At 46.7% G+C, this 24261-nt stretch overlaps 1 protein-coding gene across 4 annotated transcripts in view; it reads right to left on the reverse strand.

The window, feature by feature from the left end:
- Window positions 1–24261, reverse strand: part of MAMDC2 (MAM domain containing 2) — a 301858-nt gene that overhangs the window by 71637 nt on the left and 205960 nt on the right. For all 4 annotated transcript variants that reach the window (XM_047831030.1, XM_047831029.1, XM_047831031.1 and 1 more), the window contains 3 exons: window positions 16412–16683; window positions 14163–14247; window positions 11027–11164 (listed from right to left, as the gene is read on the reverse strand). In XM_047831030.1, coding sequence (XP_047686986.1) covers window positions 11027–11164; window positions 14163–14247; window positions 16412–16683 — 495 coding nt within the window. The remainder of the gene's footprint in view (window positions 1–11026; window positions 11165–14162; window positions 14248–16411; window positions 16684–24261) is intronic.

Below are 24261 nucleotides of genomic sequence, written 5' to 3' on the forward strand. Positions count from 1 at the left end.
TATGAAGACACCAGTCATGCTGGATTAGGGACCTACTTCAGTATGACCTCATCTTAACTAATTATATCTGCAGCAACCCCGCTGCCAAATAAGGTCACACTCTGAAGTGCTGGGAGTTAGGACTTCACCATATGGTTTTGAGGAAATACAATTCAACCCATAACATCCACCGCCACAATTTTTTAAACTTTGGACATGCCAAATAAACATATCTGCGGGCTGGAAACAGCTGATGGGCTCCCACTTTGCTGACTCTGGGATGTGATTTTATTTTATTTTATTTTAATTTAATTTAATTTAATTTAATTTAATTTAATTTAATTTAATTTAATTTTTTAGAGTTTATTTTGAGAGAGAGAGTGAACGAGCTAGTGCGAGTTGGGGGGGCACAGAGAGAGGGAGAGAGAGAATCCCAATCAGGCTCTGCGTCGTCAGCACAGAGCCCGACTTGGGGCTCGAACCCACGAACCAAGATCATCACCTGAGCCGAAATCAAGAGTCGGACGCTTAACTGACTGAGCCACCTAGGCACCCCTGGGAAGGGATTTTAAAGGAAGAATCAGAATGTCAGACTAAACAGAATCAGAGAAATGTCTGAACCGGAAGGAAGGCCATGGCCCCCCCATCCTAAGCCCCAGTGCCCCCTGCAGCGCTGTGGGGGGCCAGCCAGCCTCAGCTAGAATACTTTACTCATAGAGAGCACATGTGACCAGCTACTCTCTGTAACACACCTTTGCTCACTGATGACTCTTGTGTCAAAGGCAGAGAGGAAATATTTCATGCTGTTTGAAACAGGTCTTCTAATGAAACAGAATCCCCTTCCATGATATAGGCCAGTGTAGGGGTGCGGGCATGGCAGGAGGAGAGACCTAACACTTTGTTTCCCTGGGACTTCATTGTAGGGGCCTCTCTTTCTCTCTCTCTCTGCCTCCCCCCCAAATAAATAAAATAAAACTTAAAAAATATTACACATAATATTTTATGACTGCATTGGTATAAAGATGAACATAATTTAGGCAGATTTATTATTATATTTGTTGCTATCACATTCATTTTTTCTCTTCTGATTTTAGAATAAATAGAGTGAAAACATTCTCATGGATCCCTAAAAATGTCCCGGCTCCTAGGCACAGTGACGACTGTGCCTAACGGGTATGGTGACCGGGGCCCCAGCTACTCCAGCTCTCTCCCCCTTATCCATCACAGCCATCACAACTCCTCCCCAGCTAATCCACGGTTAGCGTCTTCTTCTTGGAGGACCCAAACTGACACAGCCCTGAAGAGGGAAATCATTCCCCTCAAGGGTGAGGAGCATCTCCAAGGCCTCCAGGAGACTCTCGGTGAATCCAGGAGACCTCACAATCCACTTCCAAGTGTTTTTTCTACTTGTGGAGCTCACGGTAACTGATTTAGAGGAATGTCTCCCACCCGGTCCCACTGTGAATCCATTTTCCTCACAGTTGACAGGTCTCTGATAGCTTTCTTCTTCTTCTTCTTTTTAATGTTTAGTTATTATTTTTGAGAGAGAGAGAGAGAGAGAAAGAGAGAGAGAGCGCGTGCACACACATGCACGCGGGGCTCACAGACTGTGAGTTCATGACCTGAGCCGAAGTCTGATGCTCAGTCGAGTGAGCCACTGAGGGCGTCCCTGATAATCTTCTTTAAAGGCTAGTTACTCACCTGCTGTGTGCACAGTATTTTAAGCCCTGGGTTTGCTGTTAAAGTGCTTCATTAACAACTCATGTACAAGACACTCAGCTGAGTGAGCCACAGTCACATTTCGGATCCAAATACCATCCGGTAAACACAATGTGATGTGCCCACAGTGAGTCAGAGAGGCTGCTGGTACTAAGACCAGGACTGCTGACACAGAGTCTCCTACGGAGCCGCTAGACTAGACCACATTCTGCTGCCCTCCCCGCCCTCCCCTCCGTCATTCAGTTGTTGCCAAAGTTGGGTACTATTTACTGACAATCTGAGAAAGACTGTTTCTCACTGGGAAACAAAAGGTACCTGGCTCATCATAAGTTTATCATCTCAGTCCAAGGGTGGGGATAGTCCAGAAGTCACCAGGTGTTTGCCCCAGGAGGCCAGGCTCAGGGTGTATCATCCTTCCTACCCTGAGGAAGAGCAAATGTTTGGGTGAATGCAGGCACCATTTTGTGTACCCTTCTGAGGAATGGAATGAAGAAGGTATTCTTGGAAAATTATGTCTCTGGTGGCTGGTATTATGAGAATTTTCCTGCCCAGTTCAATGAGGCCAGTCCTTCTATCTGGCCCAGGGTTCTAGGGCCTCCAGAGAATACCTAGGAGAGGCAATTTTATCAGATCCTTTAAGGGTGAGTAGGTTGTAACTAGGTACCGATAGACCCTCGATGTACAGACCCTGTAACTAACCAAATCACTGGGGATCCTGCAGGCCAGGCAGATTATTAAGTATTGAAACTTTTACTGGGTATGAAATAGTCCACAAAGGGGCCATGAGTTCTCCATACAATTGAAACTTGAGAAGGTCACCACTACCCCCTAAAGTCATTGTTGCTTTGCCACACTCAGACTGCAAGCCAGTCTATCCTTCCCTAATTCTGGTTTATACACAAAGAGGCTGCAGCTTCTAGGGAAAAAAACAATTTCTAATTCTGTCGAAAGATCACAATCTTGGTGATGCCAGCCAAAGTCCCCCTCCGAGATCACGCTCTTAGTGAAGGCACACATATCCTTGCTTTAAGTGTACTTTCTTCCTTTCATGCAGCATCCCTCTGTATATTAGCTCAGCAGCCCATGTGGAACCAGTGGCCCCTGAGAGCTAGCCATTTTCCCTTGAATTAGGAACAAAAAAAAAAAAAAAAAAACCTTGAGGGCAGTTCCTGAACTTTTATTTTCAAACAGTCTGGCTAACCAGCATGCCATAAAAATTGCCCTTGGCTTGCCTCCAATGCCAAGGCCTCTGACTCAGCTGTGATTCTGCCTTGTTGGCCACATTTGTGCCCCAGTCGCGGCGTCTGTAACCATGTCATGTTGTCTGGACAGGCTGTCTCCTGGGTAAGGGGGAGAGTGTGGTCTGAAGAAACCCAAGCCAGCTGGAAACACCCACTGGTCTGCTTCCACTGTGAGGAGAGAGCACCCAGAGACAGGAAGTTATCATGCCTGCTCTCCCCGTCTACAAATCCAACACTGATCTTCACGGGTCCTTGGTTGCAAAGGTTTGGGTAAGTTTTACTATATTAGAGTCAGACGCTAGTCTTTCGATACAGCTTCCAGAGATGACGCAAGTGTAATAAATGAGTATGAAGTGGGATGTCGCCCAGTCTTTGCTAAGACCTCAGTGCCAAGAACAATGGGTGACAAGTACCTTGATTCTATGGTGTCAGAATAGGCTCCTTTTTGGTATCCCTGGCATCTAAAGAGGCACCACCAGATTTATTCCGTCTCTCCCCTTCAGCCTGAATATATGAGGCCAGAGGAGGATGGGAGGGGTCACAGACAGAGTCTCTTTGAAGACAGGTGTCCCGCAGCTAGCCTGTCATGTGTTTTATTTTGACTTCTGAAGGGAAGGGCAAGGGATTGCTTCCCCTTTCTTGTCTTGGTCCAAGAGATGGAGATCTCGGAGAGAGAGCAGAGGAGGGGAACAACCGTCCAGCCTCACCCCTGACCCGTGCTTGCTCCTGGTTCTTGTATTACCCCGCACCTCAGCAAGAAGGTGCTCAGAGTTCTTGGGAGAACTCGATCAGTGATAACTGGGGTTTGTGGGGTACAGAGGCTGGCACCTGACTCTTGACAGATACACCTAAGGGCGAGATGTCTGTGGACAGAGTGGAGAGAAAGGACTTGGTTGCCAGCGAGCTCTAACTTCCGGAGTTTGGTGGGGCAAAGATGTGAGTCTTGCCTTAGCCTAACTGGGTGACTCAGAAGGTGCTGGGTTAGAATGTCTTGAAAGGAACTCGTCTCAAAAGGATTGTACGCAGGGTGGTAACTCCAACAGACGGGGGCTGGGGGTAGGGGGGTGTGTACCATGGCCTACAGGTGCTAAAGGGGATTCCTAGATGGCAGCCAGCGAGTGCATCACTTCTGTCTGGGAATAGTGAAGTGGGATTCCCCACCGGCAGTGAGAGGAATGGGCAGCATCGGTCACCGAAAATCCTCTGTCCCCTGCCTTTCCTTTTCTGTTGCCCTGTCACACCTCCTCTAAACCCGGAGGGGCCAAGGCAGCACAGTGAGAGGGAGAAGAGGAGGGAAGAGCAACGGAAGTATGAGGAAATGAAGCACAAACCCTTCTCTCTATGGTGCTATCGCGCTTTGGTCTGGGGGGAGATTTGAGTTGGGTGAGATGCTGGAGTTTTGACTGGACCGAACTTAACTCTTGAAGAGGAGGCTGTTAGTGAATACTTGAAAGCGACCAGAAAGCTAAGGGAAGTCATCCAAGGGCAGGGAAAGGCGAATGAGCAGAGCTCACACAAAGGCAGGGGTGAGAAAATTAACAAAGCTGCTTCCCTACTGAGAGATTAGGCAGGGAACCAATGGATCAATGCAGAGAGTAAATGGGTCACACCATTAAGATGATGCTTCATCTCAGTCTGAACTGAAAGGAGAAAAGGGGGCCATGAATTATAAAAAGATGATCCATCCATCTCAAGGTCTTGAAGGTCATTCTGACCTTAATTTAGGTTTTGAAACCTTGCTCAGCTCCTAGAGTAGCACTGCATATGATTTTTAAAATCTTAGCAAAGGTCGCCTGGGTGGCTCAGTCAGTGATTGACTTTGACTCAGGTCATGATCTCATGGTTCGTGGGTTTGAGCCCCACATCAGGCTCTGTGCTGACAGCTCAGAGCCTAGAGCCTGCTTCAGATTCTGTGTCTCCCTCACTCTCTGCCCCTCGCCCCCTCTCAAAAAATAAACATTAAAAATTTTTTTAAAAATCTCAGCAAATGGAAAACAGTATGGAGTTTCCTCAAAAAAACTAAAAATAGAACTACCCTACAACCCAGAAATTGCACTACTAGGCATTTATCCAAGGGATACAGGTATGCTGTTTCGAAGGGACACATGCACCCCCATGTTTATAGCAGCACTATCAATAATAGCCAAAGTATGGAAAGAGCCCAAATGTCCCTTGATGGATGAATGGATAAAGAAGGGATGGTATATATATGCAGTGGAGGATTACTCGGCAATCAAAAAGAATGAAATCTTGCCATTTGCAACCATGTGGATGAAACTGGAGGGTATTATGCTAAGTGAAATTAGTCAGAGAAAGACACAAATCATATGACTTCACTCATATGAGGACTTTAAGAGACAAAACAGATGAACATAAGGGAAGGGAAACAGAAATAATATAAAAACAGGGACGGGGACAAAGCATAAGAGACTCTTAAATATGGAGAACAAACAGAGGGTTACTGGAGGGGGTGTGGGAGGGGGGATGGGCTAAATGGGTAAGGGGCAATAAGGAATCTACTCCTGAAATCATTGTTGCACTATATGCTAACTAATTTGGATGTAAAAAAAAAAAACTCAGCAAATAAACAGATTTCCCTCATGATTTTCCAAGCAATTATCTTCTTTTTTGCCAAGGCAGATAGGAAACAGTAATGATCTGAGCTGTCAGTAGGTTACCTCGTGAAAGATTTTGTTTTGTTTCACAAAATATTATCAAAGGAAAGAATCCATACGTGATGAATCAGAATGGTGTAAGAAAAAGCAGGATAATATCCCATCCTCTCCAATATTCCCACGATGTCCCACTAGAGTTCTTATTGTGTTCTTTTAGCCATTGACCACCATGAGACAGAGTGCTCATTTGAAAAATCTGACTCAGGGTTTGGGGATAACTGTTAAAACCCATGGCCCAGTGAAGGAAAATTCATAGACACATCATATTTGTCAGATATTATATTCACTCTTCCCTTTTCTTTTCTTTCAATTTTTTTTTAACATTTATTTATTTTTGAGAGACAGAGACAGTGTGAGCATGAGCATGGGAGGGGCAGAGAGAGAGGGAGACACAGAACCTGAAACAGGCTCCAGGCTCTGAGCTGTCAGCACAGAGCCTGACTCGGGACTCGAACCCACCAACCGTGAGATCGTGACCTGAGCCGAAGTCAGACACTTAACCCACTGAGTCACCCAGGCGCCCCTCACGCTTCCCTTTTCTACAACACAAAGGCTGGAGCCCTCCTGGGAAGATGTCCTCAACCTCTTGAAGTTTCCGAGCAGGTGCACAGCTGCCTTCACCCCTGCTGTTCAGTTCTGTGGTTTTCACCCAAGAAGCAAAGGCATAAGCTGCTTCTAGTAGATGAAGGAACATGAGATGAGTTGTTTGTTTGTTTGTTGGGCAAAATCTGCTGCTCTGGGTAGACATCTGAACTATTTAATCTTTACTTTGCTGCCCAAATTGATAGAGCTCAGGAAAAATCAATATACCCAGTAGAAGGCAAATGTAATAAGCAAGACAACCGTTCTCTTATTTAGAGTACCGGAGGGGTTTTGTTCCCACCCCAAGAGCAATTCAGGTCAAAACTTTGAGTCCTATGGGCAGAGAGCTGTCTATATATTTCAAGTAAAATATCTGAGAATCTTTAGAACTTGTCTGTTTTAGCCCCATTCCAGGTAGGAGGAAGCCTTATATAGGAGTCCAGGTGTGGGGAGTGTGAGTGTGTGTGTGCACGCGCGTGTGCATGCATGTGTGTATGTGCATTGGGTGAAGATGAGATGGCTGTCTGGCAACTATTGGTCAAAAACATAAGTGTAGGGAGTGCCTGGGTGGTTCAGTCAGTTAAGCGTCTGACTCTTGATTTCAGCTCAGGTCTTGATTCCAGGGTTGTGGGATCGAGCCCTGTGTTGGGCTCTGTACTGAGCATAGAGCCTGCTCAGGATTCTCTCTCTCCCTCTGCCCCTCTCCCCGACTCGCACTCTCTCTCAAATACAATACAATACAATACAATACAATACAATACAATACAATACAATAATCAGTGTCAAAGCTCAAGAGAAATGGAAATGAAATAGCAGAGATCCAGGAGGAGCAAGTAGGATTAGGCACCCAGGCTTCCAGTTCATCACAAGCAGGAACATAACGTAGGTCTAGGAGCTACTCTGCTATCATCTTATGTCTCAGCATTCTCACTCTCCAACTACTGAATAAGTACCCATTCTTATGCCTCTACACCTTTGCATATGCTATGCTTCTTATCGATGTAGCCAAATAACAGTTCTGAGATTTCTTCTTCTGGAAAGCTTTCCCTGAATCCCAAAACCAAGGTGATTTTTCACTTTTCTGTGGTCCCGTATCATTTATTTCACATCTCTGCTAGTCATGCATCACTGTGCAAATTTACATTTGAATAATTTTAGAAATGCCATAATATACATTAACAAAGAACTGTATTAAAGAAAGGCACTGAGAAGTCCTGAAAGAAAGAAATCTGTTGAGCTTTCTTTAGTTCAGGGTTTCCCCTGTTTATTTTCCTCCAGTTACAATGAGTGGTGAATTTGGAGATTTTGATGGATAGCATTTAGGAATAAAACACTAGAACTCCAAGCCCGAGAAGTTGAGGGATCACCCAAAGTGGATAACTAGGTTTGGAGAACAAGTGTTCCGCTCCTTGCCTGGTCCTCTTTCTCTGGCCCTTGTTGACACAGATATGGTCAGCATGTTTCAGGGTCACAGATGAGAGTGAGGAAGTTCTAAGGGTGATATACTCCTCAGAGGATGGATGACACTCAAGTGACACAGTCAAATGCATGACCCAACAGTAGGGCACAGATCTGTTGCCTGTCCCAAGATATATGTGTTCTGAGCCAACTGGTCCCCACCATCGCTGAGGATGAAAAGTAATGCGGGGCACCTGGCTGGCTCAGTTGGTGAAGCACGCGACTCTTATCCTGGTCTTGTGAATCCCACACTGGGTGTAGAGATTATTTAAAAAAAGAAAATCTTTTTAGAAAAAAGACAGATGATGTACTGAACAAGTAATCATTAGATCGTGATATTGATTACTCAATATCTGCCTCGGGAACTAATTTTTAAGTGATTTGGGAAAGATTCCCCAATATTTCCCCATATTTAAGTTTGGACATCTATGATAATGACACCAGGGATTATAGCAACTTTAATGTATTAGTCTTTCAAGATTCTCTCCACTCCCTGTACTGTATTCTTGTGATATGGTGGAATGTTATGTTGGTTGTCTTAACGTTTTGTTCTTCGAATGAACCCAGTTGTTATTTATTTGTTTATTTATTTAAACATTTAAAAAATATTTATTTATTTTTGACAGAGAGAGAGAGAGAGAGAGAGAGAGAGAGAGAGAGACGGAGGGAGAGAAAGGGTGAATAGGGGAGGGACAGAGAAAGAGGGAGACACAGAATTTGAATCAGGCTCCAGGTTCTCAGCTGTCAGCATAGAGCCTGACACGGGGCTTGAACTCATGAATCATGAGATCATGACCAGAGCTGAAGTTGGACGCTTAACTGACTGAGCCACCCAGGTGCCCTGAAACCCAGCTGTTATTGAAAATAGTCATGCAGAGCAGATCCTGGGGGCCTCAGCTGGTTAAGCGTTTGATTCTTGGTTTCAGCTCAGGTCATGATCTCACAGTTTCCTGAGTTCAAGCCACATGTCAGGCTCTGCACTGACAGCTCAGAGCCTGCTCGGGATTCTCTGCCTCCTCCTCTCTCTGCACCTCCCCCACTCATGCCGTCTCTGTCTTTCTCAAAATAAATAAATAAACTTAAAAAAAAATACTCATGCAGATTCATGGATTAATCTGTCACATGCTAGGTTATCACCCACTCAACACATGATACTCAATTACAGTGTCGTTCCTACAAGTGGAAACGGGCTATATTTCTGGAGGGCCATAATATGGACATATATATATATATATATATATATATATATATATATATCCCAATCTTTCGTCATTTCCAAAAGTGCTAACCCTTCCTTTTAAAAGAAGGAAGTGAAAATGTTTTGTCTTTTGTAATCTCAATTATTTATGTAAGTGACCTTAGATGTATCTAAAGAAATCATTTCTGGGTGTTTTTTTGTTCTCTTGTTCTACCATTTGGCCTTCCCTCTACTGAGTAATCAGTGTCTGGTTACCCAACCTAATACCTTTTGCTGTGATCGCTTCTCTCCCAGCTCAGAGGCCTCTCCGATGGCCTCCCATTGTCAACAGAATAAAGTTAAAATCTCTTTCCTGGCATGTGAGGCCTTCTCTCTGCCTGTCAAGATCATACCCATCCCTCAAAAGCAGTTGACTTTTATCATGTCTTCTAGGACATCCAAGGAACAAGTGATCCCTCCTGTTTCTGAATACCCAGCACTTTTCTTTTTTTTTGACCAAAGTGGGGGACCACGCTAGAGCACTGGACACAGGCTACCTTGTCTTACATCCAGGTGTGATAGAAATCCTTTTCCCTCTCTCGGATGTATGTTCTTTAAAACTGGGCAAGGACCTTAGGAGAAGTGCCATTTTATTGCCATTTTTCCAGTCAGCCCCCGTACAGGGTCAAATGAATGAAAATGCTAGATCCAAAGTTGGATTTGTCTTAAACAGGTGAGCCCAGGAGGCTCCAACCTTTTAATATGCAGTTACTTCTAAACATTTTGTACTGGACATGTTGAAAAAGAAAAGGAATATATAAAATGAAGGTTGCGAGATAGAAGTTGGCTAACTGGGCCTGGCCGGAGGACGTGTTTTAATGGCTCATGCAGTATTTTTAAAGAAAATATTTACCAACTTTAAAAAATTGGGGAAATTTCATATAAAACCCTTGCCTTCCTGATTATCTTAAGAAATCAAAAGATCTGTGCCCCCCAGACCTCCATTCTCACATTGGCAGCAATTAATCGGAGCTGATGACCCTTTGTACAGGGTATGCACTCTCTAGTTTGCCACAGTCCTCCCCCAGCCCACATGTTGCCCACTTTATAATATCCGCCTGGCTCCCTTAGGAAACTGAGTGTGAATTTGAATATAAAGGAGACAGAACCGGAGCAAAGGGAGCAATAAGGTCAGGATGGAGACCGTCTAGAGCCAAGATAAGCTGCAGCATGGCCGCTTGAAAAACAGAGACAAAGTTACAAATATACATATAAAAAGAAATTACCACAGATGAGCAGCAAAGGGAAGAACATGTTCTTTACGAGTTGGCATGCCTTCAGGTATGGGGACACAGTGTCATCGTCAGCAATTTATCGGGACTGAGCAGATGACCTCAGTATCCACACAGCAACAGGTCAAAGTAGACAAAAGCGCTGTTTGCCACAGAACCAAAATTCCTATTCTTGCTGTCGATGGAGAGTCAGTTACCAGAATCTTGCTCGTTGGCAAGACCTTGGGGTTGAGGGCTGGAATGGCTTGCAACTGTGGGGAGACCGCGGCTTTCATGAAGCCTACCAGGGTCCAGGTGAGGGCTGTCGTAATCCTTAGGAATAAGCCCTTGGCCCGTGTCTCCCTTTCTGTGGAAGCTTTCTCCTCAAAGGCAACCTGTCACCAATAGCCTCTGCTCTCCATCTTCCTGCAGAGGCCACAGTCCACGTGGCCACTAGGTGGCCCTGGTGCACCCCGCTTTCAGGATTCCTCCTTGGTCATTTAGGCTCACCTCAGGGCCACTTGGGAAATTCTTAAGGACTTGTTCCCACCACTCCATCTATCTTTAGTGAAAAGTGACCTAGGATCATTCCAGCCTGGTCTTTAGAAATAAGAAATATCGAACAACAAACATAAGAAAGTAAAACATACTATGGAAATGTGAAAATAGCAAGACCAGATCCCAGGTGCAGGAAAGCCTTGAACTGGGTGGCCTTCTCCTTGGCTAGAGAGCTTCTGTCTGCTGTCTGTCTTGATCTCATGGCCCCTTCTTTCCTCTCTTTCAAGAGGCCTCCAGGCGCATACTCACCCTCCCTTCCCCTTCCTTCTCTGTTGACGAGGCCACAGTTGGGTCAATGTAGACAGGAGGGGGGAAGAGGCAGAAACACTTCTTCCGGGAAAAGGACCCCATCTGTCCCCAGCTCACCTAGTTCGTTCTTGAAGGTGTGATCCCGCGGGAGAATGGAAGGGGAGTTCCGAATGTTTCCTCCTCCGACAAACCAGTTCACATTGGGGTTCCATCGGTTCACAAAGCCACACAGGTGGTTTTCTTCGAAGTCACATTCTGGCAGAAGAGAAAGAAAGAAAGACACACTTTGTGGAGGCACAGTCACAGCGAGGTTTGTATCTCCATGCTCACTGCAGGGTTTGCTCTTAGGGAAGGTTTCTCCTTCCCTTTGACCGTGGGAAGTTCTGCACCAGGATCCCTGGACAATACTGGAAGTTGTGATTCATCACTGCGTCTTTGGATTATGGCCTGTCCACTTGCTAGCCCCGTGGCTTACAGCATGACTTTTCTTAGCCTCTGTTTCTTCATCTGTGAAACGAGAGGATAACTCCCACCACACAGGGCTGTCGTAAATGTGGACAGCTCCCAGCACAATGGTTAGTGCTTGGTGGGTCAGTCACCTCGGCTCCAAAGCCCTATTTAGGACTACTCTCCTAGCTCCAGAGGGTAGACAAGATACCCGGGGCTAAAGGACATGTTTCCTAGATGCTAACACCCTGTGCTTTTCTTATTAATAAAAAATAGAATAGACAAGGAAGGCATATCCTACCTAGGCTCGGGGTCCTTCTGCAGCTACTGAAAGGAGAAGAGGGAAAATAAAGAGACTTCACCCACCCCCTACATTTAGTAGCACTGACATGTTTGTGCAGATAAACTGTTCCCAGTCAACAGACTCCTTTAGAAGGAATAAGAAGTTCACAAACCAGTGTCTCCATTGACTCCCATAATCATCAACTAAAAATATGAAGTATGATTGTCCTGGCCATCTCTCATTGTCCTTGCAGACCCCGCCCCTACCTTTTCTCACTCTGCTTTGTCCTCCAGAGGTGGACTTGTATGGACTGTATCAATGGCCTCCCCCGCCTTCTGGCTTCCAGTTGGGTTGGACCGATGGAAAGTGGGAGGAGAACAAGGTTGGTGGTGTTCATTCCTTCAGCTCCAGCCCTGCCAGGTCACCGTGGGTTGGCTGTGTCCCTCTCCCGAGGGCATAGGTCTTGTCAAGAGCCCTCACCACACAGCCACTGGCTCCAGGCTCTGGTGGCCCCTCCTCTCTTGCCCTAATGACTGATAAATCATTGCTCTTACTAGTCCTGGATTACCACATAAGCTTTTGCCGGTTTCCTTTACCCACCCACACCCTTGTAGCCCCTAAAGAGACTTCTTCAAATTACTCAGGTTGAATGGACCTTCTGATTCCACTTTCCTGCCGGGACCCTGACTGATACCATTATTGATGTGTTTTTACATTAGCCATCCCTTAAAGAATTTAAGAGTTTTAGCTGCAAATTTACCACTGCAGTTCTGTCAAGTGATGCCACATATTCAGTACCAAAGGCTCTGCTGAACAATAAAATAAAAAGCAAAATAGTCCTTCATGTGCCAGGCACTGTTCTGAGCACTTTATCTGAATTAACTGATTTAATCCTCAACAGTAGGTACTATTATTAACCTTATTGTAGAGGAAATCAGCAAAGGGAATGCACAGAAAGAAAGCTGAGGGGGGGGGGGGACGGTGGGCTCCTGCATCTCAACAGGGTAAAGGTATTGAGACTCCTTTGGTTTTTTTTAACACACAGGAAGCATTTGAGCAAGGAAAGAGAGGAAATTGAAGAGAGGAAATTAACATTTTTAACGTGCCCAGCACTGTGTCAGTCACCTTGATACCTTTGACCGCATCAGTTTCCACCTTATTCCTGTGAGGGAAGCATTTTATCTCCATTTTACAGGTGGAGAAACAGAGGCTGTGGGGCACAGGGAGTGGAGGTGGGAGCTACTAGGAGGCGCATGGGTCTAACCCCCCCCCCCCCCCCATACTTCAGAACATGGTCACATTCCCCCTCCGCTTTCTTTCACTTGCCTTAGTATTACACTTGGAAGGTCAGAACAGACAGGTGAGATTCAGGAAATCAACAAAGCCTCCTTTTTATTCAGAACTGTCTCTGACTCTCCTTCCTCTTCCTCTCCATAGCCATTCAACCTCCAAAGACTGTCAGTGCCGAAAAATCTCTCAAATCTACCGCCTTTTCCCTATTCAAGCCCAGTGTTAGACCTTCATGGTGCCCCGTTTGTAATGTTACAACCTCTTCCTGGGGGTTTTCCTTTCCTACATATTCTCCTTGTTTCCACATCATTTTCCACGGGACAGCCAGAGGCAGCCTCAGGCCCCTCCTCTGCCCACTTCGAGCCCCTGCCAACCATGGAATCATCCATACTCCCTGGCTGGCTGAGATCCAGACTCTTCCTTAAGACTCCCTTGACAGTCCTGATTTAACTCTGGACACCCTACTCAGCTTCTGACCTGAGCCTGAGAATGTCCTCTGCTTCCTCCCTTCTGGGGTCTACCCACAGAGAGCTATTCCCTTCCTGCTCTGCACTTGACCAAATGCCGCCCCAGCTTCACGAAACCCCAGCTCAAATGCATCGCTGGTGTTCAGTCCTGTCAGATTCCTGTCCTCCTCCTCCGTGCACCCCCACAGCCTGGCCTGGCCTTCTCCAGGAGCACCCATTATAGACAGAAATAGTGCCAGGGGCAGACAGACAGAAGGTGAGCCAGCGGCCACAGAGCAAAGACTGTGTCTTCTCTTTGCACCCTCTCAGAAGCCGGCACATAAAAGGCACCCAACCAGCCCTGCTCCCGGGGCATCTAAGCAACAATGGTGACATTAAGACAGGGGCGGAGGTGTGCATGAGAGAAAAGGAGGAAAGAAGGGAATAGGATGCCCGCTTTTCTGGCAAAAGCTGAGTTCCTAGCAAACTGGAAATTATTTTTAATAGAACATGTTGAGGTTCAGGAAGTAAGTCAAGTTATAGTTAGTGGCATCTACTTTTCCTTTATATATCCACCCGGTCCGGGCAAATCCCAAGGAGCCTTCCTCCGCCATAGACAGACACAACGTATACCATTCAAGTGAACCTCGCAAAGCATCTGAACTACTATGCATGATGCGCTGACTTTTATAAAAGACTTTGCCTTCAGGATCGATTCAGTTCCCTCTGGCAACAGATTTTAGAAAGAGATTCACGCTCCGATGCACTGAAAATGAAGCCCACTTACCGATACAGTAGCCGGTTGTCATCTTGATTTCAAAGAGTGCAATGCTGGCTGTGTTTCCCTGGCCCAGCACACCTTCTATTAAAATCTGCACGACACATGAGGAAGCAAGGAGTTAGGCTACCCACACTGTGTTTCCTTGGTTCAGTATTTCAGTTACTTGTCAGGAAATGCTCAGCCATTCATGGCAAAGCGAGATTGCTTATCTCCGCTAACTGCTATTGTATACCAATCTCATGGTGGGCTTTGTTAAGAGAATATGTGTGCGTGTGGTGTGTGTGTGTACAGGTGAGCAAGGGGTCCGGTATATGCTTGGAGTCAAGTGTCTTTACTTGTCATCCCAACCACCCCCTTCTCTAGAGCCTCTGGGGGCACCGAGTGGCCGTGGATGGAGAGGAGTGCCCACACCCCTGGAGAAGTCCGTTCTGAGAACGGTCAGGAACTGAGGGCAGAGGCTTCAGGGGGAAACCCTTCGGAGGAGGGGGAAGAGGAGGAGGGAGGCACAATCTGACCAGCCGTGGGAGACTCCACGGGAGACAGAAGAGCCTCATAAATCAACTTGTACTTTCTGTATTGCTGAAAAAAACCTGAAAATTTTACATAAAGAACAGAAGGCAGCTCGACAATGTCTGTGGCTGATTTCAAGCACTGTTGTGGCTCACATTTGGTCCAGTTTCTGGACGTATTTGCTTTTCCTTATGTGATTTTAGACCAATCTCTGGCAACTATGCTGGTAGATTTAGGATGTGGCCGATAGACAGGAAGACAGTATGAACTAGGGAACTCAGACCTCAACCTTCCCTCAACTCTCCCTCCTGCCTGGCGGGGAGGCTGCATGTAGCAGGGGAGGTGGGGGGAGAGAATACAACATTGCAACCCTTTTTGAGGGGAGAGATGAGAAAGGGAATTGAAAAGGGAAATAGAAACGGAGAGAGGGAGCCCGGGTGGCTCCGTCGGTTGAGTGTCCAGCTTCAGCTCAGGTCATGATCTCACTGCTTGTGAGTTGGAGTCCCTCATCCGGCTCTGTGTTGACAGCCCACTTCAGATCCCCGGTCCCCTTCTCTCTCTGCCCCTCCCCCACTCGTGCACGCACGTGAGTGCGTGCTCTCTCTAGCTCAAAAATAAACAAATATTAAAAAAAAAATAGGATTTAAAGAATGGAGAGAGTTTTCGTGAAGGCCCTGTCTCACGAAATATCATACTTTGTGTTTGGACAAGTGAGTTCAGATCCCATCCTCCTTTCCTGACCCACATAACACCCAGCTTCACGTTACAACATCTACCTTCCTTTTCCAACACTTCTGAGGGAACAGCCTCCATCTTGGGAAAGGAATTAGAACATATCCTTTAAGTGGTTTTCCCCTTTCAAGGTATCTTCACTTTTCCTTTTATCTTAGTGAATGTTTTCTTCAAGATTTGTAGCAAACAAGCCATTAGGAAGATAATACACACAGCTTAGAAGGACGAAACAAAATTATTAGAAATGAGAATGCAGGGGCGCCTGGGTGGCTCAGTCGGTTAAGCATCTGACTTTGGCTCAGGTCATGATCTCACTGTTTGTGAGTTTGAGGCCCACATCAGGTTCTCTACTGTCAGCACAGAGCCTGCTTCGGATCCTCTGTCCCCCTCTCTCTCTTTCTCTCTCTCTCTCTCTCTCTCTCTCTCTCTCTCTCAAAAATAAATAAACATTAAAAAAAAAAAACAAAACGAAGTGAGAAGTCTCCAGAAAGCCCATTAGAAAGCAAATTTCCATTGAAGAGGTTGGTTTAGGTCCCATTTGGATTCTCACAGAAGTCCCACTTAAATAGACAAGAAAAAAATCTGGGAAGAAGTTCTTTTAAAGAATAAGCAAAGTATCAATTTGCTATATATTAATTATTATTTTTCTTCTGGGATGCATCTTTTTTTAAAAATGTTTATTTATTTATTTATTTTTGGGAGAGAGAGAGAGAGAGAGAGAGAGCGAGCATGTGGAGGAGGGGGAGAGAAAGAGAGAAACCCAAGCAGACTCTGGCTGTCAGCGCAGAGCCTGATGTAGGGCTCAATTTTACAAACCATGAGATCGTGACCTGAGCTGAAACCAAGAGTCGGACGCTTAACCAATTGAGCCACCCCGGTGTCCCTGGGATGCATGTCTCATGAGGCAGTGCATCCTAACATAGGAGATAACTACCTTCAGTGGCAGAAGGTTGCATACGATCTCAGAATAGCACAATGCTACGTGATAAGCCGTGTGCCTAAATTCCACCGACCTTGAATTTCTTGGAACTGTTCTGTAAGTCCAAGCTGGCTATGAGCCAGCTGTCAGAAGGCTCCTTAGCTGACCAAAGCAAGCGATCAAAGCTTTCGTCTTCAAATCTCACATAGAGGTTCAGCCGGCTGGTATCTGACAGAAACCTTGAAGACGCAGTTATCTGGTAGACCAGTCGGAGGCAGCTCCATTCCTCAGCCTGTAGGTCAGAACTTAGCAGCACGGCCTTTTCCCCCTGTTTGGCAAAGGAGGCGTCCACGTAAATGTAATGGCCTGGAAAGAGAAGGGAGCCCCGGAAAGGATCAGTCTGCTGTTTGCAATTCAGGGAAATACACAGCTGTGGTCCAGTGAAGAGAGAGCCTGCAGATGCGTTTCAACGGCCCATTGAATGTTGCTTGCACATGGGATCTCTACCTTCTTGTGAAAAATTAGAAGGCCCCACAACACAGAGACCACTATCACATGACACGTGACCACAACAGGCTGGAGCTAAGGAGTGCTGCCTCTTCAGAGGGTGACATGGGGGCTCCATTTTACCATAATCCCCACTACTCCCTATGACCTCCTGACACTGAAGGCAAGAGTCCGTGGCCTTTTATGATCTTACACCAGGCCCACTCAGCACGCAGCTTTCATCTTCCTTGTCCCCACATGAATGCAAGTTTGAGAAGTCAGGCGGAGGGGCTGCAGAAGCCAGAAAAGCAGCATGCCTCTGCTGGAGTCACAATACCTTGGTGGACTCAACCTTCTCCTTCAACAACTCCCCACATACCCAGTGATGTGACCTGCATTTAACTGGCATCATCATTGCACATTGAATGTATTTGGTTGCCACAGATCCTGGGGCCTAGGCACAAAAAGTTCAGTGTCAGCTAAACGTCACAGTTCTGATAACTAAATGGGAACGCAAACGTAAATCACGGAAAACAGGCCACTCATCACTTCCTTCTCCTCCACCCCCTCCTCCTTCCTCCGCTTTTCCTTCTCTCCTCTTCTCTCTTCTCCTTCCCCTTTCCCCCCAACCTCCTCCTCAGCCTCCTCCTTTCCTTGCCCTCTTTATAGTCCCCTCCCCTCCTCCTGCCTCCCTTCCCCATTCTTGACACTGAAAGGTGGAGATCTGCGGGCTATACCAGGATGTGGAGCAGAGTTTCTACGAAAAAAACAAAAAACAACGAAACAAAACATATTGGAAGCAAGAACTGTAACCTGAGCCTTCTGAATCTGACTCTGTTCGGCTTCCTACAGCAGTGACCTGATGTGCCTGCGCATCTCGGGGACCCACTGCACTCTCATGCTTGCTCAGAGTTTCCCATATTCGTGGCCAGCATCTAACCTGAGGCCTTCCATCCTGGAATCACCTCCCCCACCCCTTGCATTTTAGGCTCCCCAACACCAAACTCTTACTAGAAAGGCCCTGAAATTCCTCTTTGCTTTGCTTGATGTCCTTCGGCCCCCATCCCCACCCCGCACACTCATTGCCCCAAATGCCCACCCCAGCCGGGCCCCTTGGGCTTTCGTGGTGAGCACTGATGGGCCAGCAGACGCTCAGATGATGGCCAGCCTCGCAGTTAGGGTGCCATCTTCAGGGAGCTTCCCTGGCCTGTGAAGGGTTTTGAGATCAATATCTACTTCCAGCGGGCAGTCTTTCAACTTCTGATAGCCAGGGCACAGTGTGCTGGGACCATCACTCTGGCAATCCGGCCAGCACATGAATCACAGGGGCCTTCTTGGTAGCCCTGCATTCTATTTGCTGATGAATGTACTGTCTTTCAGGTGTAATGGTTATGCTGGGGTGACCGTGCGGTGCAGTGGACCCCACCCAGGATCTGTAAAGCACAACCGTTGCTTAAAACTCTACCATGCATAGGCTGTGTCATCAGTTTCTGTATCTGCAAAATGGGGATAAAAAAACAGTGGAGTCCGGTTACCTATACATTAATACTTTGGGAAGACACTCAACGTACTCAGAAAAAAAACAACTGAAAATGACCCAACCACTGCAATATATATAGGAGTGATTCGTACAAATCACACACGGAATGATTTCGTACAAATAGCCACTAAATAAAATCTGCTTCTGTATTTCAGCACTAAAAGGAAAACTGGCTGTGTTGCACATGCAAATAGTATAATATATAGGGAACCACGTCCACTGCAGTCTGCAACTTAAGGAAGTTTCAAGGGCAATTTTGATGGTGTCCGATTTTCACCTTTTGTGCCGACTTGAGAACATAAGGCCCCAGCGAGCTAGGACTTGCAATCTACGGGGTCATTGTAAGGACCTGATGAAAATGATGTATCTAAAAATGCTTTGTAAACTGTAATGCCAATTGTTAGTTATTTCTCTTATCGTCAGGGGGAGGGGTCCTTTAGTTGTTCCAGAGATAGTGAGAAATTGATGTCGCCTCCTTTTTGTCCACTACAGTTCGGAGCCAACCAACATTTGTTGAGGTAGCAGACCAGTAGCACCTTTTCAATGCTAAGACGACAACAGTCTTCACCCAATTCACCTCAGTTGACCCCTCCACGTTGACGTCTAGTTCTCTATGCTCTTTAGCGCCGGGCCCCTCCTGGCTGCCTGTCCTCACAGCTAAGCTCCCCTGGCTGTCATCCGGGACTACTCACCATCCCATCCAAACTGGGCCTTGGCACATGTATGATCCTGGGTGAAAACTCGTGACCTAAATCTGATAATGACGCCTATGTCTCTATTTTGTTAGCTCTTAGTACCATGCACGTCGAACACAAGGACATGGCCTTCTTTCTGGCAGCTTCCTTCCCCGGGCTGAAGTCCAGCCCCCTGAACTCAGGCAATGACCTTCTCACCAGATTTCCTGAAGGCCTTGCTGCCTGTCTCCTGGGATGGGGTCCTGCCTGTGGAAGCGCATGGTGGAGAGGGGGGGAGGGTCACAGTTATCGCTCCAGACTGATGTTGGTTCAAATTCCAATCACATCACTTACAAATCGTGTCATTTTGAGCCAGTTACTTATACTATCTGAGACTCCCTTTCTTCATTGGTGGAATGAGAATGCTAAAACACTGACTTGACAGAGTTTTAAAGATTAAATAAGGTAACGTAAGTAAAGATCTCAGCACTGTGCCCAAGGGTTTGCATGGGGCAAACTCTTAATAGATGTTAGCTCTTATCTTTCCAGCTGCCCGATCAGTCTACTCTTCCTGGTGGCTCGCTCACCTCGTCATCTCACGTGGGACCTCCCTGATGCCAGCTGCCACTTCCTTACCTGCTACCCATCATCCTGCCCTTCCGACACCAATTCCTGCCCACTGCACGGGATATCCACCTGCAGCTGTATCCGTTCTCCTTGGTTCCTGCTCCAAAGCTGTGGGCACACCTCTTTCTAGGTCTCAGCCACAGCCGTCCCATTGCCCAACTGTGTTTTCTGCCATGACAACCATCTCTGGGATCTACCAGCTGACCAAAGCAGCCCAGATAAGAAAGCATGCAAAGCACCCGGCAGATGTTCAGAAGGTTGGTTTTTTTTTTTTTTTTTTTTTTTTTTTTTGCCTATGTAGGAGAGAGGATGCCTCATGTAGCACATCTTCAATTATGTATAAAGCCATCAGCTTACATTTTGAAGGAGTCTTGCTTTCTTCACACATCAAAGACTTCCAAAAAATTAAAAAGTCAAACGTATACAAAACGCAATGGGCATAGGGGTTCTCAAAAACTGTTGACTGTGTTACTAGAAAATAAATTGTATAGCATTTCTCAAATGTAAAAACTGTATTAAATATTTGGGATTGTTAGTATCTGTTTTTTTTTCTATCAGACTCACAATTATTAATAAATCTACTGATTACCTCTAGCAGAAGAAAGTTCTGTTCTGAGAATATCTAAGAAAAATCACAGATTTCTATGGTTTGCCTAAAGTATGCTCACCTTCTGTGTCTCGCTTTACTAGTATCCTCTGTGGTTTAGTAAATCACTATATGAATATATATGGATAAGAAACAAAGATTCAAAGGGAACCGACATTTGTTGTGTTGTAGGCATGAGATTCTTGATGTGTGTTCTTCCCTCTTAATCCTGACGGATGATCTCTATCAGGCAGGAAATACCACTTGACAAGGGAGGAAAGAGATTCACAAAGGTCAGTGCAGCAGTCCACGGTCACGGTGAGTGAACCAAGGTTGGGCTCCAAGTCCCTGCTTTCCGCCCCCCCCCTCAACTGCCGCCTCCCACCGCTCCATGCTGCCTCCAAACATTTCCTAGTCTGTCTCTTTATTATCTTTTCATAATCGTATTCATCTTCTTATAGCAGGAGGGCAAAGTTTTCTTCCTTTTCTTTATTGCAGAATCCTAGATGGGCTGATGTTTCTAACGTGCAAGCCCATATGGGCTTTTCTACAAATACTCTTCATACTGATAACACAATAACCAGATTAACTTTTCTGTCATATCGCCTCGACTATAAAAGCCTTTTTGCATAGTTTTATAAAATTAGGGTATGCCTTATAGTTGATCTATAGTAGTATACCTTCCACCACCTGCAAAGGATGTTAGCAAACCAGAGGTTAGAATCAATGCATGCAGAATAAGATATTTGCACCTGCACTTGGATTAGTGACAGAGAACAGAGACCCCACAATCTTGGGCTCAGAGGACCCCAGCCAATATCTCCTATAGTTACTGCTGGGGTGTGGGGTCTGGGGCAACAAGGAGCCACTCAGCATGAGGGCAGCACCGGCTCATAAGTACAAGGCACAGCCCAGAGTTTCAGCTCAGCGTCCTGGTAAGTATTTATTCGCTTGCATTGAGGAGAAGGCACTATGTGCGCATCCATTTGCGGGCTGGGTTGGACCCCTACGTGTCAGACAACAGGTGCTCTGTACTGCCCAATGTAAGCAAGTCTGCCAGACTTCCAGTCTCCCTGCTGCATTAGAAAGGGTCTCTCTACAGAGTTTTGTGAAGCAGATCTCCAGGAAATGTTTTAGATGGGAATGGCTTCTTTCCTTCCCTCTCTTTGCCAGGTCTCTAATAATGACACAGTTTCAGGAAACTCCTCATTCCCATTCAGCAAAACTGCTCCAAATCCCTGGCTTTCAGTTATCTGCCATGCATAGACATGAATGAGCTCTAAGAGGTATGCACTTAAGCCTAAATCGCCCCAGACAGCAATGCACTGATTTTTAGTGTGACTTAAAAGGCAGGACCTGCTTCTGAAATGTAATGGAGAAAATGATCTATAATTGAGAAGAAGTGACTGGCATTCACAGTCCTATTTTGGTCCCAACTGGTAAGAAAGCCCTCCCAGAATGAATCCTCTGGTATAGCAGAGGCTCTCGTGCTGGGGAACGTCTCAAATTCTGCTTTGCTTACGGAGAAAGGAAGCCTGCATTTCAACAGCAGCAGCAAATTGTCATATAGAGGCTTCAGGGCCATCCCAGCACCCAGGGCTGTGGGCAGGGTGGAGCCTTTTTCCTGCCATGCAAGTTGACTTTTCCCGGTATCCATTTATAAGTAAGAATTTCCCCTTGGTACCAGGGGAGCCACAGCCATGCCTCTGAGTGCAGGAAACTAGAAACTTCATGTGTGGGGTTGGAAGCGAGCTTGCTGTGCAATAGTGCCCCGGGGAAGGTTTTATTCCCTCCACTGCCACTTAGCATTAAAACGGAAGACAACTGTGAGGCCCAGGTTGGACTCACGGAATGTAGAGTGTGACCATCAACTGGCAACACGAGTCCTGGTCCTGGGAGAAGGCCATGGGGACAGGTGGGGTCTCGCTTCTTCCTCTAACTGACTCAGCATCTTCTCCCGCTTCTGGGGTGTCTGGCCTGAGGGCAATTTCCACAGGAAGGCTGTGGCACCTTTCACTTTCGAGGTGGCTTTGCTTATAAATCAGACGGGAGCGGCATTAACGTCTCCGACTCCCCTGGGTCGCAAAATGCTTTCTTCCTCGGGACTCCTCGATACCCTCTCTCTGTAGGTTTTTGCTCTTACCTCCCACCTGCTCTTCCCACGCATCTCCTTGGGACCGGCCTACCCTCGTCTCTTAAGTGCGTGCATTCCCCTGGGTCTGCATCTGGTGTCTCTACTCCGAGGAGCTGCTAACTGCCTACCCCCCATCCGTTCTCTCCTGCTTCCTCTCTGAAGAGCCCTGGTTTGATCGGGGCTGGTGCTGTCCCCAACCAGGACATTGCCACTGCCACACCACCCTTGCATGTAGAGGTGGCCCATGACAAAGTTCCAGACGGAGATGTAAGAGCACTTCGCTGGATGGGGTTTCCTGGAACGTTCCTCTAAAGACAGGCCCGACGCAGTTGGCTTCTCCTTTCGTCCCTCCTTTCCTCCTCCTTCCCATCTGAGGTGTGGGTGCCATGGGCTGCAGCTGCCGGACCCATTTGTTTATTTATATTTTTTAATTTTGAGGGGGAGGGGGAGGGGCAGGCAGAGAAAGGAGATAGAGAATCCCAAGCAGGCTCCATGCCGTCAGGGCAGAGCCTGATGTGGGGCTCGATCCCACCAACAGTGACATCATGACCTGAGCTGAAATCAAGAGCCGGACGCCTAACTGCCACCCAGGTGGCCCATGCGGTGGCCATATAAACCCAGGAGATCACTGGGGTGACCAACTCATCCTAATTAGCCTGGGACTTTCCTGGTTTTGAAACAGAAGGTCTCGTATCCTGGGAACCCCCTGAGTCCCAGGCAAGCTGACACAGTCGGTCCCTTTAGCAGGCGGCCTAAGGATGGGAGTCGGTGCTGTGGTCCTGGCAGAATCACGGGAGGACCTCGATTCCCGCCCACACTGTGGAGTCTGCGGACCAGTCTGGACTTTCTGCCTCTGTACTTCTCATTAGGAAGGAGAGAAGCAAATGCAAGTTTAAACCCCTGTTATTCAGCTGTTTCTGCTACAGGCCCTTTCAAGCACCTGTCGGATTTACACCCGTGACTTCCAGCTTCATTTCTCTACAGGTGACTCCCGAATCTATGTCACCAGCCGGATCCCACATTACCTTCCAGACTCGTGTGTCCAACTTCCTGGTGGGCATCTCTGCTTGGACACAAACCCATTCTCTGTACCCCCCAATCCTGCTCTTCCTCTGAGTTCCAAATCAGAGTGACTGGAGCCCCCGGCTACCCAGTGACCAACCAAGAAATCTCAGCACCTTCACTGATTCCTTCGTCCCCCTTCTCCAAAATTCTACCAGTCTTGAGGACTTAATTTCCTAAATGTATCTCAAAGCCATCCATTCCTCCAGGTCCCCTCTCTGGCACAAGTTTAGAACACCCTCTTCCATCTGGATTATTGGAATAGCCTCCCAGTACATCTCCCTGCTTCAGTCTTGCCCCATACAAATCTGATCTCCAAGCAGTAGCCAAGGTGTTATTCTACGATGCCGAACTGATTGTATCACTTTCTGGCCTAAAATACCCAAGGGAACCCCACACTGTCCTTGATATAAGGCCCTGCTGTTCTGGCTGTCATAGTTAACCACCGCATCCCTATCACAGTCCACACAGCAGCACAGGATTTCTTCTAGCTCCTCTAAGCTAAGGTGCCACACTCTCTCTTTCTTCCAGGCCTTCTTATGTGGTGTTTTCTTCACCTACGATACTCTTTCATCTCCCTTCCTTCATACATTCCACTCTACTACCCCTTGCCTCCTTTCCTAACTTACACCTACACTTCATTAAGGTCTCTGCTTCAGAGAGCCAGTCGGTACAGTTGTGCAATGCACAACCTGGACAACTGTCCATGGCGATCCTATTTAGATACAGCTTTTTCCAGGCAGCATACTTGTCCGTATTGCTCCCTAGGTTTCAAGCATATCATACCTATCTGCCTAGGTGTTCTCTATATTTTTAAATAAATGAATAAACTCCT

The sequence above is a fragment of the Prionailurus viverrinus genome, chromosome D4 (genome assembly GCF_022837055.1).
Source record: "Prionailurus viverrinus isolate Anna chromosome D4, UM_Priviv_1.0, whole genome shotgun sequence".
NCBI lineage: Eukaryota > Metazoa > Chordata > Mammalia > Carnivora > Felidae > Prionailurus > Prionailurus viverrinus.